The sequence below is a fragment of the Micromys minutus genome (assembly GCF_963924665.1).
Source record: "Micromys minutus genome assembly, chromosome: 3".
Taxonomy (NCBI): Eukaryota; Metazoa; Chordata; class Mammalia; order Rodentia; family Muridae; genus Micromys; species Micromys minutus.
In genome coordinates, this window is record NC_137972.1 from 21,128,507 (window position 1) to 21,142,763 (window position 14,257).

The window sequence follows — 14,257 nt, forward strand, 5'->3', positions numbered from 1 at the left end:
CCATCTCACACACGAAGCGGCTACAGTCTGTGTGTCCACGTTCCAAAGCAGGCAGTCTGCTCTGGCGTCCCAGCTCACAACATCTTACACTTCCGCATCTCTCTCCCTCTTGTCCCCTTCATTCTCCTTCCATCACCTTCTTCCTGATTCCAGGGACCCGTCTGCACATCATCTCCATTCCTCTTTATCCATCCCTCTTCTATCCCCCCTAAAACATCTTTAGGGGTTGCCCTAGTTACTTTTATGTTCTTTGTGTTGCTGTTGTTGCTGCTGCTGTTATTTTAAAGCAGCTAAGGGAGGAAAGGGTTTATTGAACATTCCTAAACTTCCAGGTCAGAATCCACCATTGAGGGAAGTCAGGGCAGACACTGAAGGCAAAACCTCCAGACTAAAGAACCATGGAGGACCACTACTCCAGGCTCCTCTGCGAAGGCCTCAGATGACTCTAGGCTATGATACGTTGACAGGTGAAGCTAAGACAGGATTCTGTCTTATTTGGTCTAAGGGTAACTATTTAAAAAAAAAAAAAAAAAAAAAAGAGGGGACCCTGAGAATCAAGGACAGACTCTGTCTCTATGAAACCTGTAGGTAAAGGAACACAAACATGCACGCGGACACACATGTGCAGTGGTTAGCTTTTGTCAACCTGACACAAGGTAGAGTCATCTGGGAAGAGGGAACCTTAATTGAAGGATTGCTTCCAGAAGATTGCCTTTAAGAAAATCTGTGGGGCGTTTTCTCGATAAATGATTGATCTGAAAGGGCCCAGCCCACTGTGGGCGGTGCCAGTCCTAAGCAGGTAGTGCTGGCTTCTAGAAGAAAACAGGCTGAGCAAGCCATGAGAAACCAGTAAGCAGCACCTCTCGGTGTGCTATGCATCAGCTCCTGCCTGAAGAAGAAGCTCCCTATTGGAGTTCTTGCCCTGGCTTCCCCTCATGAGAGACTCTGAGCTGTAAGCTGAACTAAAAACCCTTTCCTCCCCAAGGTGCTTGGAGAGCTGTTTAATCCCAGCAATAAAAACCAAAGCAGGATAGCCCACCTGATCCTCTTCCTGTGTTTTTAATTGGAATGTGGCTTTCTTGACTTGGCTTTGTGTGTGTGTGAAATAGAATAGGGGAACAGTCATTCAACCACCAAGGGCAGATCACAAGAGAACTGGTCAGCTATCCTCGTTCTCAGGTAGTGTTAAGTGAGCAGTCAGAAGAGTGACAGTCAATTCCTTGTCCCTGGATCTGGTTTCCTCCAGAAACTGACCTTAGAGGTGACTCAAAGTTGGGGAAGCGGGAGAATGTGGGAGAAATGACAACCTTTAAATTATTAAGGAGTTATATAAAACATTCATCTATTCTTCCTTCTGTCTAACCAACTCAGCTCTCTGCCAAACCTAGGCATCATCCTGGCCTGTGCCCTGTGACAGAGCTTCTTGTGCAGGTCACCCTAGAGAGCGGCAGGTAGTAGAGACCTAGAGATGTAACAGTCACTGAGTCCCACGCAAGTGACAGAAGATGACAAGCAACTCCGGTGCTCTGTACTGAGTGGCCTGAGATTTCTTGTCTAGCTGCAAAGATACTTGGGTTTTGAACCAGGACCTGCCATTCAGAGACTGTTCAACCTTTGCAAGCCATTTGGCTTCTCTGGGCCATTTTCATTATTCGTACCAGGGGTCAGAGAGAGAGAGACAACAGACTAGATGTCTGAATCTTGCCTGACTCCATTGTCTAGTGCTTTTGGCGAGGTAATTCTCCTCTGTGTGAAAAGATTTAGAATGAACATCAGTGCCTATCAAACTCCCAGAACACAACCAGGACATCCCCTTTGTTCTCATGTTCTTCTCCCTCCCAGCTAGAATCCTTCCCATCCCAGCAGCATGAGTGTGATGCTTTTCCAAGAAAGATTACCTGTACCCGGGGGTAGATGCTGCTTTGTGCTTCCACTAAGAATGGCCGGAGCAGGAAAGGTTATGGCAGCTGGCATAAAGCTAAAATCGCTGAACATGGGGATGCAGGAGACCCCAGTGCTCTGCCACGCATGTTGTGAGGATATGTTTGTCACTTTATGCTCATCTCTTACATTAGAGCACTTACAGTCACTCAGAACACTCGTACTTTATCTTATACACGAGTTATTGATCACGTTAGTGTTGCAGATAAGGAGAATGAGTCTGAAAGCCGTGTAAGATTTGCTGGAGATTGTACACTTGGGTGAGGGCCATAGAAAGAGCCCAGGGCTGACCCTGAGCCCAGAGCTAATTTGCTGTGACTGAGCCTGTGATGAGAACTGGCTTCTACACCTGTTGGCCTCCTGTCTGCAGGTACCTACTTCCTACTGTGACTGGGGACTGCTACATGCATTGGTTTCTCATCCTTCTTCATAAAGTCATCATTCACTCTGGCAGCAGGAGCTGATTTCCAGGTCCCACCTCTCTGCCATGCACAAAAGCAATCTGACTGAGAGATTTGAGAATTCGGTGTTCTTACGTAGACATAGGTTCAAGTCACCAGGCTTAGTTTCTGAAGAGACATCTCTACCTTGTCCCTTCCCACCCAGAGGATGCTTTAATCCCACTGCTTCCTAGAAATTTGATGATGGCCTCAGCCTCCAGACACTGGGCTAGGAGTATTTGTAGAAGGACCATGTGCTTTGTCCCTTAAAACCAGCCTCAGAACTCAGATTTAGGTCACGGCTATCATCTCAGAATTCAGACACAGTCCACCAGCAGCCTTGGTTAAGATGAAAACTTGACCTTTATGGTGGGCCCAGGAAGACACAAAGGGTAGGATGCACAAGGGAAGGAGAGGTTCTCTGGCTGGCCAGGCCATAGCATGGGCAGCAGTGGGAGTCCACCGCAGCTTCACAGGCCTCACTTGCTGCAATTCTGGGGAGAGCATCTGCATTGCATGGCATTGATGACCTCATGGTACACGACAGAGCCATTGGTGCAGTGCAAGGGCACGCGCATGGGCTCCGTCCTTGAGGGCCAGCAGCAGGAGCACTGCTTCTGCACATCCTCGATGTCAATGGAGTACACAGCTTTGCTGGCACACTTTCCCTGTAATACAGCAGAGAAATGGGACATCACCATGCTGGAAGGGGCAGCAGGATTCTGGGACGACCGGCATCCATCTACTTCCTGCCTTAGAGACACCTAGGAACGCTAGGCACCTTCTAGAGGTAGATCTCAGGACTGTGAACCTCCTATCTCCAATTATTACACATACCTAACCCCTCTGGCTATGATTTCTACACACTGATCCTGAATCCCCATCTCCCACAAATGACTCCCCAATCTCTTTGCAGATCTGTTCTGGTCTTCTGGGCTCAAATAGTTGTACTCACTAAGTGAAACATTTTAAAAACCAACGCTTACAGTCCCTTGTATCTCTCTTCCTTATGACTTTTCCAGATCCTTCTAAATGATAAAGAGACTTAGCTTTTCCCATCCAGGTCTTCTTGAAGTCACATAGCTTTACCTGGCAGTAATGAATGTCCACTTCCTCTTGGGACTTACAGTCTCCCACTTTGATATACTGAACCTTGGCTGTGATGTCTTTGCAGTCAGGCTCCTCACCTGTAGAACAGGCGAGAGATGGAACTGGAGGGCTGGCTAGATGTGGTTCTAAAGAACACTGTCCACATCCCGTGCCTTCACTAAGTTGGAAATGCTCCTCTTTCCATCAACAACGAGCCAAAGCCAGTTGCAGGAAAAGGAACTAAGTTCTTCAAGCTCAACTCTGCTGCTTCTGGCTCCTCAGATGCAGAGATGTCATTGCTGCTGGGTTTAACTCACTTAACGACACAATCTTAATTGCAGAAGGAACTTAGGTTGACTGTGTTTTTGTCATATAGACAGACGACATTTGCTTTTATATAATTTTAAATTTTCATGGCTAGAGCAATCATGTCATATTGTACCTGTAACTAATGGACAATGGAGTAGCCACTAAACAGAATTAATATCAGTTCATCCCTATATTTGGCTAAGAAGACAAATGTCATGGTCACATACATATTCATTCCCTCTGGAGAAGTTGAAAAGACTCCTAAGAACCTTTGTGCAACCATTTTCTTGAGAGTTGCTACTTCTATTCTCACTAGCATGAGAGTCCTGGTCTACAGTGCTATTCACAGCGGAAGCTCTGCTTGACTCACTGCCAAGTCTAAGGTTTAACCCCATCTCACCACCCTGCTCTGAGTCGTGATGGTTTTCCGTCCTGGCATGGCTTCAAATCTAGGGCAGCCCTACAGACATGTTAGCCTGCCTCCCAACTTCAGACGAATTCTATCTTAATGGGAAAGTCTTCCAACTGCACAAGAAAGTGAATTTGGAGCAAATATGCAATATTCTCTTGCTGTGTTTTTCAGTTCTTGAGCCTAGATTACTTTCCTTATAAAAGGTCTTACAGCCTCCTGAACATATTGGCCAGTGAAGGGCTCCGTATTGCTAGTTTTATAGATAGCAGCCTCTTAACCAGATCCTGGGAACAGTTTCTAAAGACAGTTCATCTCTAATGGCTTCCTGAAGTAGTATTCTTAAACCCTTCTGAGGGAAACTTGGAAAGAAGTACTCCAGGGTGTGTCCTCTTTCTGCTGTTCAGTGATGGCTATCACTGGGCTATCACAGTCAACCATCAAGGGAAGAAGAAATGATTGAAGGGACCCATGCTTTCACCCTCCTCTACCTACAACCATGAATCTATGAATCTAAAATGACACTAAACAAACTAAACTTTATATATATATATATATATATATATATATATATATATATATATATTAATCTAGGCAAGAAATTCGTGACTTGTGTGCTCATGAACACAAAAATGGATAGGGCAGATACTGTCTAGTACACATCTCCAAAACCGCCCACCACTCTACCAATTAGAGCCATCTGCATTATGTAACTACAAAGCCAAGAGAGATCAAGGTTGATGAAAATAAGGCCATAAACTTGGAATAGCTTCATGCTGCTTCCTCATGATAAATATATAAACAATCAAAGATTCTCTGGTGCATGAGAGGCAAGATATTGAGCAGGAAAAAACATGAAGTGATTATTTTGGGGTGATCAATAAGACATTGGAGCAGGGGACAGACTAATGACAATCAGGAAGGAAAGGTAGTGGGCTGAATGGATGAACAGAATCACCAGCTCATAACTAAGAACTATTTTTCTGGAATAAAGTTGATTTCAAACAGTGGTCCCTGGCCTCAGTCTAATGGACATGGAAGTATAAGCCCTTAGTAATGGACTCACATGTGTCACAGCAGGTGCCCGGAATTTTCACGATTTTGCCCTAAGAGAGAAAAGGGGGAGATCAGGCACAAATTATTTAACATGGACAAGTTCATATGAATTCATAACTCTGAACTCAGAGCTCCAAGCTGAAATCCCCAAATGTAAACTGCTTTCCCATGACAACTGAGAGCCAACCGAACACTCCACCTGACCAGAGTGGTTAGAAACTTCATTCCCAGAAAAAGTGAGATGGGGTCCGTGTCCTGCATCCCTGTTCAAAGATCATAGCTTCCCTCCAGTGACCAGCCATTTTAGAAGCATTCTATGTCTCAGAGAACTATCTCTTCTTTACCATTTCATTGACTCCTCAACTAGGACAGATACCTGTCTTGGACACTGAAATCGCACAAGAGCTAAGCTGAATGCTGCATCCTTGAAGTCAAACAGTGAGATCTTCAAGATAAAGACAAGACCTGAACTGTAACTACTCACTCCTTCAGCCAGACACTTGTGTTCATCGAACGGCGGGCAGCCCGTGACCCTCTTCTCCCAGATGTACTCTCCTCTCTCGTTGACCCTGCACAAATGACTGTCACAGCCATCCTGGAATATTTCATCTTGCTGAAAAGACAGAGAGCAGGTAGGACAAATGCCATGATGTTGTCAAGATTACAAAGCTACTGTCAGCCATGGCCTGACTCCTTCTGAGCTGCTAGAACAGGGAACTAACTGTAGAAAGAGAATGAGACCATACGTAATACTCCTCCCTTCCCCCACTCAGAGCATAGACTAGAGGTGGAGTCTTGGCTCCATAACTTGTTACTTAGTGTACTACAGAAATTTTAAAAGTTCTCAGATGATTCTGACTTACATGGAAGTACTTACAAGATGGAGACACAGTAACATTAAACTGACTAATTGATAGCTAGATGAAATATGAACCAAGGCACCATCTCTCAGACCCTCCAGATAGTTCCAGAAGTCACGGGTAGGTCTGCTCACCCAGATTGCTTGTTTAGTCCCACAGAGTCTCAGGGCTACAAAAAATCTTTTCTAAAAACTCATCCAAATCATGAGACCATACACCAACTACATACTTATCAGGAAGAGCAGAGTTTCAAGGCAATCAAAAAGAAAAACCCTGTTGCCTTTCTTTAGAAAATGAAGTGTAAAAAGAAACCAACAATGACCCCAAACTAGTCCTTCTACTTAAATAAAAGACAACCCCAGAAAGAAACCAGAAAGTGGTGTGAAAGGGGCCTCCTAAATTCAGCTTGTGCCCACCTTCAGGGTCATGATCCGTCCTCCTCTTAGCTGAATAGTACAAGCCGTTGGCAAGCATCTCCCACAGCATTCACCCTGGCTCTTCTCTTCCCGATAGCCCTGTATCCAGGAAAAATGGCAGCCATGGTTAACGTCCCAGAATGCCTAGGTTATAAATAGGCTCACCTATCTGGGTTCTTACCTCTGCTATCCCACATTTGCTCCCAGCATGCAACAGAAGCACATCTCACTTTAGCCCTAGCACTCTGACTTATTAAAGGAGACCTCTCCACTGAGCTCTAAACTTATAAATCCAAATGTGTACTAGATAACTATTCATCTAATCCTTGTCTTGAGACTTTTACCAAAATGAAACTCGATTTTTTTTTCCAAATACAACCCTTTCCCGGTTGTCATGACCTAGTTGTTCAAACTGGACATCTGGAAGCTATCTTGACTCCTCCATTCATTGTTCTTAGTGCTTCCACCATTGCCATACAAAGTCCTGCCAAAAATGTATCCCATACCCACCCACTGTTAGTCATATTCGTCCCCTTCTGTCACTGTCTCAGCCAAGGCACCATCTTCCTCCAACTCTGGCAAAGTCTTACTTTGTCTCCCTGCAGTGTCCTTGCCTCCTCCCATAGGTCACCACACGTCCATAAAAATGACCTTGCTAACACTTATCCAGTCATGAAACTCTCCTGCTTAAGAACCCTTGAGCACGGTTCTGGTTCTAACAGTGACACAGGAGCTTGTATTGACACACACACACACACACACACACACACACACACACACACCTTTGGACAACAATGACAAACAGTTGAAAGATAATAAAACAGCTATTAAAGACAAAATCGGAAATAAATTGATGGTCACTTGGCCTTTAAAAACAGGTGGTGGTAACACACGCCTTTAATCCCAGCACTGGGGAGGCAGAGGCAGACAGATCTCTGTGAGTTTGAGACCAGGCTGGTCTACATAGTGAATTCTAGGACAGCCAGGGCTACACAGTGAAACCCTGTTTTGAAAAACCATTAAAGAAAAAAAAGGGAACCCTTGAAAAAGGGGAAATATAATGGACAAATTTCACATTCTAATGTCTTTTTCCACCAGGCTGCTTGTAGAACACTGGACAACTGGAACTCCAGAGATTATGTATGTCGGAACTATTAGAAGGCCAGAAAACTAAGCAATGCTCTCACAAAAGAAGAAATCAAAACAAGGAAGCCTACAAAGCTTCATGTAAATGCCCATCACATATTTGGTTGAACTACACATATATTGAGGAGCCTGCAAGAACCCAGGGACAAAGTTGGACAATCAATCAAGAGATCTGAGCAGAAAGTTCATCTGCCATGTCTCAGAGGAGACAGAGTTAGGGAGAGCTAGGCAAACATCTTGGGTTTCTAGCAAAAATTCACAAGGACATAAACTCACAGTCACCAAAAGACTAACACTGATATTAAACTTTACCAAAAGCATTAAATATAAAGAAAGAAAATAAGAACCCTATCACTCTTCCGTTATAGACATTAAGTGTCTTTTTTTTTATTATAAATGGATCTAGCAGTAGATGCAGAAAAGAAGAATGTTCTATGACTGGATGAGATTTATTCAAACAATGGCACTCGACCTAGATTTTGCCAGACTTCACTCTTCCCTCTGACATTTCTTCCCTCCATCTACGTACATCTCCCTCTAGCTGTAGCACGCTGACTTATTCAAATGAATGTCTCAGCAGCTAACTGGACTTCTTCTTGCCAGAGGATCCAAGTTCAGTTCCCAGCATGCACAATGTCACAACCTCAGCAGTCACCAGGCATGCTCACAGTACACATACACGCATGCAGGTAAAAATGCTCATACACATAACATAAAAATTTTAAATCTTAAAAAAAACAAATAGTAAACTTAAGCCAACACCTCACAGAAGAAATAGGCAGTACATACATAAGTAGCCCTAGACCCCTTCATCAACTAAGAAACACACATTTAATATAATCTAAGATAGAATCCCATAACAGAAAAGAAGAAAACACTTAGCAAAACCAAGCATTGTTAAGTTTACTGGAACCCTGACATCCTGGAAGCTCTCCCTGATCATCAAGTAAGCCCCGAGGTATACATGCTGACCCCTCTGTCTAGCAGCTGGTGCGTCAGCTCAGAACTTGTTGGTAGTTCAGGATAAGAGCCTTTCATTCATATCTGCACTGGGAAAAGTAGCAACTGGCAGGTAACAGGACTTCGCTGTTTTGCAAAATGCTTTCACACTCAGGAGACGCCCTAAGACTGCTAATGTCTTATTTTCCAGGGTAAACATACTTTAAACATTTCACAAGATAAAAAAAAAATTAAAATGCTACCGTCAACTGTCTCATCATTTCATAAAAACAAAAGCTCTTACTCTTCTCACTAGAAACAGGAAGAAGGTATTCTCAAAACATAAAATGTTGGTGTGTTTAGTAGGGGCTGAGAAGATAACTCAGGTAGTAATGGGCAGGCATGAACAGCCAAGCCAGAACCCTAACATTCACATAAAGCATAAGGCTGATCGTGTGTGTGTGTAATCTCAGTACTGGAGAGGAGGCAGGAGAACCCAGGGCTCACTGGCCAGGCAGCCTAGCCTAACTGGTTAGGTCACAGTGAGAGGCTGTGTCTCAAAAACGAGATGGACAGCTGGCCTCTGGCAAGATATCAGAATGCTGGAGAACAGAGAGGAATACTGTAGAACAAAGTAGGCATGTGTTGTAAAGACAAGTACAGCACCTTCTGGGGGCAGAGGGAGTGACTGTGCCATACCTTCTGAGCACTAGAGGGCCTGACTGATGGACATGCGCAGGGAGACAGCTGAAGGGGTTCTCAGGGGTGTAGTTAGCAAGGGGGAGCTTTTGGACAAGGTGGATCAGAGGGAGCAGAGCTAAAATGGGTGTAAATGAGGACTGTGGTTTGCTGGGAACTTGAGCCATTGGTGGAGGAAAAAGTTGGTTCCTCCTAAAATATATACTGGCCACCACTCAGCTTATGGCTTTGTGAAGCCCCGGAGGAGAAACCCCCTCCTGGTGCCACGTGGGTTAAGGTAATTCCTGCCTCTAGTTCACAGGAAGCGTACCTCCCAATGCATTGTCTAAAACAACCAAAGTGCTTGGATGTAGACTAATCAATTCATTAACTAATAATTTTTTAAAAAATGAAGCCCACAACACAAACACAGGCATTTAGATCCCATGATCCTGTGTGAGACTTTTAATATCCCTATTAGGTAGGACTAAGAGTTATAATTAAAACAATAACCTCACACCCCTTAAATATATATAATTTTGTGTCAATTAACATTGTTAAAATTAAGAGTAAATTAAACTAAAATATACTTTTAAATTATAATACATTAATCTTTTTTCCTCTACCAAACTAAAAAGTATCCAGTTGTCAGAATGTACCTTAAGAATGTGTCTAGAACAAGCAAGAATCACAACTTGACAGAAAAAAAGAAACAATAAATGTGTGGATATACGTGTGTACACGCATGTGCACTGAAGTGTGTGTCCCTGTGTCCGTGTGTCCATGTATGAACGCAGCCATTCATATTCCACAGACCTCTTAAGTCAGAGGACAACCACAACTTGTCCATGATTTTAGAGACAGGGTCTCTTCATTGCCCACCACCCTGCATGCCAGGAACTTTCCTGTTTCTGCCTCCTACTGCTCTCTTGTAACAGCAATGAGACTGTAGACATCTTCTATTGCACTCTGCTTTATAGGAGTTCCTGGGATTCGAACTCGGATCCTCATGTTTGCACTGAGAGTACTTTACCCACTGAGTACTTTACCCCAGCCTCCTAATGAGCTATTGAGGTGGCTCGAATGTCTAACAATGAAACATAGATCATATGCATTGAGGCACATCCATTTAGATGAAGATCATGTAGTGTCTTGCACATAGCAAAGGGTCTCACGAGTATTTCTTAAGCGATTTTTTTTTAATGTTTTCAGAGTATGGTGGTAATGTTTCTTAAAATATGATTTTAAAGATACGGGATTGTGGGCACAGGATCAAGAGCCTTGGAGACACCGTGCTTAGTTTTTAAACACAAGAAGAAAGAGCTGAAAATGTATATGACTAAATTGTAGTTATTTCTGAGTAGGTGTCCTGACAGCTGTCAGATACTGTCCATAATCAGAAGTAAGGCAAGATTTAAGGAACCCAGTGAAGTCCTGTTGCTCAGATTCCACCGTGACCTCCGTCCCTCAGTCCCTCTCTTACCATGGGGCAGGCCTCACAGGTAGTCTTTCTGCAATCCAGCTTGAATCTGGAGATGGCCCCTGTCTGCACAGTGCAGCGGCAGGTCGTGCATAAGTCAACCATCACGCTCTTCCCAGGCTGAAAACAGAACCAGAGTTAGGTTTTCCAAAGGCCAGAGACTCCTCCAGCTTCATCCCCTCAGGCAGCCAACACTGAGATGTGAAATGATTCTACATGTACAAAAGGCATGCTCACATGCTTGGGGTATGGGCCCTGAGGTGATTGTGGGACAGGCAGACCATGCGCTGAAGAGTGAGAAGGGTAGCCCCAGTGTGGCTAGGAGACTGGAGATCCCTGCGGGTGCTTAGATGAAGTCTCCAGATTCCTTTCTTTTTCATCTTAGACTGATCTGCCTATTCTTCCCACAGCACTCCCCATCCCACCTCTTAGCTTCAACTTACCCCAATGATGGTGCCGTTGAACAGGCAGGCCTCCACAGGCTCTGTGGGTAACAAAGCAGCCGTGAGTATAGACACACCCTCCCCAAACCTGATACCCTTACCACATCCTGGCCTCCCTCTTCTGTCTCCTGAAAGTTCCCCATGTCTTACCCCCAGGGTGTTATGAGTCTTCCTGCTTGGGCCCCAGTGGCCTCTCTTTCCCTTTCAACTAATATGTCAGAACTGTCCAACTCCTCACTACCCATCCTAATAGAAGACAAGCCCCTGGGGCACTAGTTAGCTGAGTTCATGTCTAAGGGATGAATGGATGAGTTGTCCTTTGGGCTTGCAAAAAAAAAAAATAGTTTATGACTTAGTATCGCTGTTTGCCTCTCTTCCAACAGGGTTCAGGAATGGTAATTCCTTTCCCTGGGTGAAGCAATATTGTCCTACTGAGAACAGTCTCCAGAGTCAGAGAAACCTGGCCCAAGGAGAGTCCACCACTCACTTGGTCAGTATCAAGAGGATTATACAAGACAATAGTTAATATCACTGAGCTCAGAGCCATGCCAATGGCCTGCAGAAAGCTACCTTTGACTCCTTTGTCTGCTTTCTCACAACTGCTGTCGGAACAGACTTTTATTATGCCCATTCTCAGAGTTGGGCAAAGAATTCAGGGGCCTGAGGAAGAAAGAGTCCTGAAGGCAAGCATAGGCCCAGCCAGGTCTGGCCAGCCTGACTCACCACAGTGACAGCTGGGACAGCATGCTGAGGTCTCACAGTTCAGCTGGAAGCCTGTGGGACAGGTAGGGACAGCCAGCTGTGGGCAGGAGATGTTCCTCTGCTGCACAAAGACTGTGTCCTCCACTCGGACACACTCGTTGATGAGGCAGGGGTTCTCAGGAACAGCCCACCGAGATCCAACCTTTTTGCAGAGTACAAAGGCAATCAGAGATGACAGGAAAGACAGGGCCTAACATCTTATTGCATTGTGCTGTTTGGGGGGAATTCTTTGGAACCTGAAAGTAAGCTCTCATTCAAACCAACATTGAAACAGCTGGGTAATGTCCACAGAGGGAATGACAGGGACTAAGTTACACTGACCAGATCCTAGTCCAGAGTCACATATCCCCTACGTCACTATTGCTAATCAGAGTAGTACCATGAGTAAGGCAAGGAGCACACTCCCTGCCATCCTTAGCATCAGCTCTGGGATGGACCTAGAGATTAAGGACACTTCCAACAGCAATGTGGGCTGGCACAGGGAAATGGGAAGATTGCAGAGGGCTAGGAATCCTGGTGCCCAAACCCTGGGGATCTGAAAACTGTTCCAGAATTCTCTGTGCCTGCAAAGGACTAGTCTGGCCTGAAAGGGCTGAATGCTGGTCTCTACAGTGCTCTGTCTTCCCGCACTATATAATGGCAAAAACAAAACGAGAGAGCCAAAATCATGGTTCAGGAAAATAGGCAGGAGATGCACATCTATAATTCTAGCTCTCAGAAGTCTGAGGCAGAAGGATCATGAAATCAAGACCAACCTAGGATACACAGATAGAGGCTGAGGTTTTGAAGACAGCCTAGGGTAAGACGGCTCTTGCTTGCTGCTTCTATTTATGCTGTGTCAAGCTTTCCTCAGAGAAGCTTCACATTTGAGCAGGCAGAAGTTTAAGGCAGATGCCCATAACTAGCCAACGTGCCAAGAGTAACTACGGCAGAGTGCTCAGCCCTAAATGAGACAGCTGAAACACCCCTCCAATGCTCAGGGATCGTCACAGAAGAGGGACAAAAAGAATGTGAGATCCAGAGAACTGGAAGATGCACAGCAATGACACCTGAACATAACATGCTGTTGTAGTCATGAATTAATTCACAGCAGCAAAGACCTTCTGCACAAAACCAGCACAAGATTGGGCCTCTCAAAGCCTCACCATGGATTGAGGAGGAACTTGTATAGCAATTTCCTCCTAGATACAGCTTTCATCTAGAAGGGAAGTCTTTAAGAAACAGGATGTTGTAAGAGGAGGCAAAACATTTCATCCCTCAGGGAAGCTCCTTAAACTCAGTAAGTAAGCAACTCAGAAGTCTTCAGGAAGTTTCTGAAACTTACCAGAATCACTAGACCTTTCCCTCGACAAAGTTACATAAGCAGTAACAACTGCTCAGAGACACCCTCAGACAACCTGAGCTGCCTAAAAGAAGCTAGAAAGAACCAAGCTGCTGGAAAAGTCTCAGACCAACTGAACAACCTAGACAGGACACTCTCCAACCTGCTGAGCTGTCTGTAGGCAATGCAGCAAGCTCCAAGTTTCCAGCATTTATGAGCTGTTACTGATGCTGAAGTAAGTTTTGCTGACACAGCTGCCTTTGAAACATCTCTTCTTCTATAAGTAACCCCACACTATATTCCTATAATCCCAATAAAGCTCATGAGTTCTCCGAGCTAAAATTTGGTGTCTATCCTTTGGTCTGCCATTGGTTTCTTGAGTTAATAGATGATGGCTCATCTCTCTCCAGAAACAGGGTCACAGAAGAAAGCCCAGGAAGCTCCATACCCCCTGAGGGGCCATGGGAAATTAGCAACTGTAGGTGAGGGATGCTCTTCTCTCCAGGACATAGCTACTGATATGCTGGCATCTGGTGTTCTAATAAATAACATCCCATCAATACCAAGGACAGAAATTCTAATTGACCTCAGTAAAACACACAGAAAGAGGGAGAGAGAGAGAGAGGGAGAGAGAGAGAGAGAGAGAGAGAGAGAGAGAGAGAGAGAGAGAGAGAGAGAGGTGGGGGGAGAGACAGAAAAACAGACAGACAGAGATAGACAGACACTAGGAGAGAGGCATATTAAGAAGGGCTCCAGTGGAGAAGAGGATAAAAGAGATGAGAACAAGAAATGAAACAGACTAAAATTCATTATATTAATGTATGGAACCATCAACAGATAACAATAAAAAGAATAACTTAAGGGAAATGGCCTGATATGCCATCAAAAGTGACCACCTGGGGATCACAGAAGACAGCTAACCAAGCTGCTCTGAGTGGTAGGAGGGAATTCTGCAGGCCAGAGGAGGC

General features: G+C 44.7%; 1 protein-coding gene across 1 annotated transcript in view; it reads right to left on the reverse strand.

The window, feature by feature from the left end:
- Window positions 1–2,730: 2,730 nt before the first annotated feature.
- The window catches only part of VWF (von Willebrand factor), a 127,247-nt gene continuing 115,720 nt past the window's right edge, over window positions 2,731–14,257 (reverse strand). The window contains exons 45-52 of the mRNA XM_080914051.1: window positions 11,930–12,110; window positions 11,207–11,247; window positions 10,767–10,883; window positions 6,521–6,619; window positions 5,729–5,857; window positions 5,255–5,294; window positions 3,471–3,568; window positions 2,731–3,049 (exon numbers count right to left, since the gene is read on the reverse strand). Coding sequence (XP_080770177.1) covers window positions 2,861–3,049; window positions 3,471–3,568; window positions 5,255–5,294; window positions 5,729–5,857; window positions 6,521–6,619; window positions 10,767–10,883; window positions 11,207–11,247; window positions 11,930–12,110 — 894 coding nt within the window. The 3' untranslated portion in view covers window positions 2,731–2,860. The remainder of the gene's footprint in view (window positions 3,050–3,470; window positions 3,569–5,254; window positions 5,295–5,728; window positions 5,858–6,520; window positions 6,620–10,766; window positions 10,884–11,206; window positions 11,248–11,929; window positions 12,111–14,257) is intronic.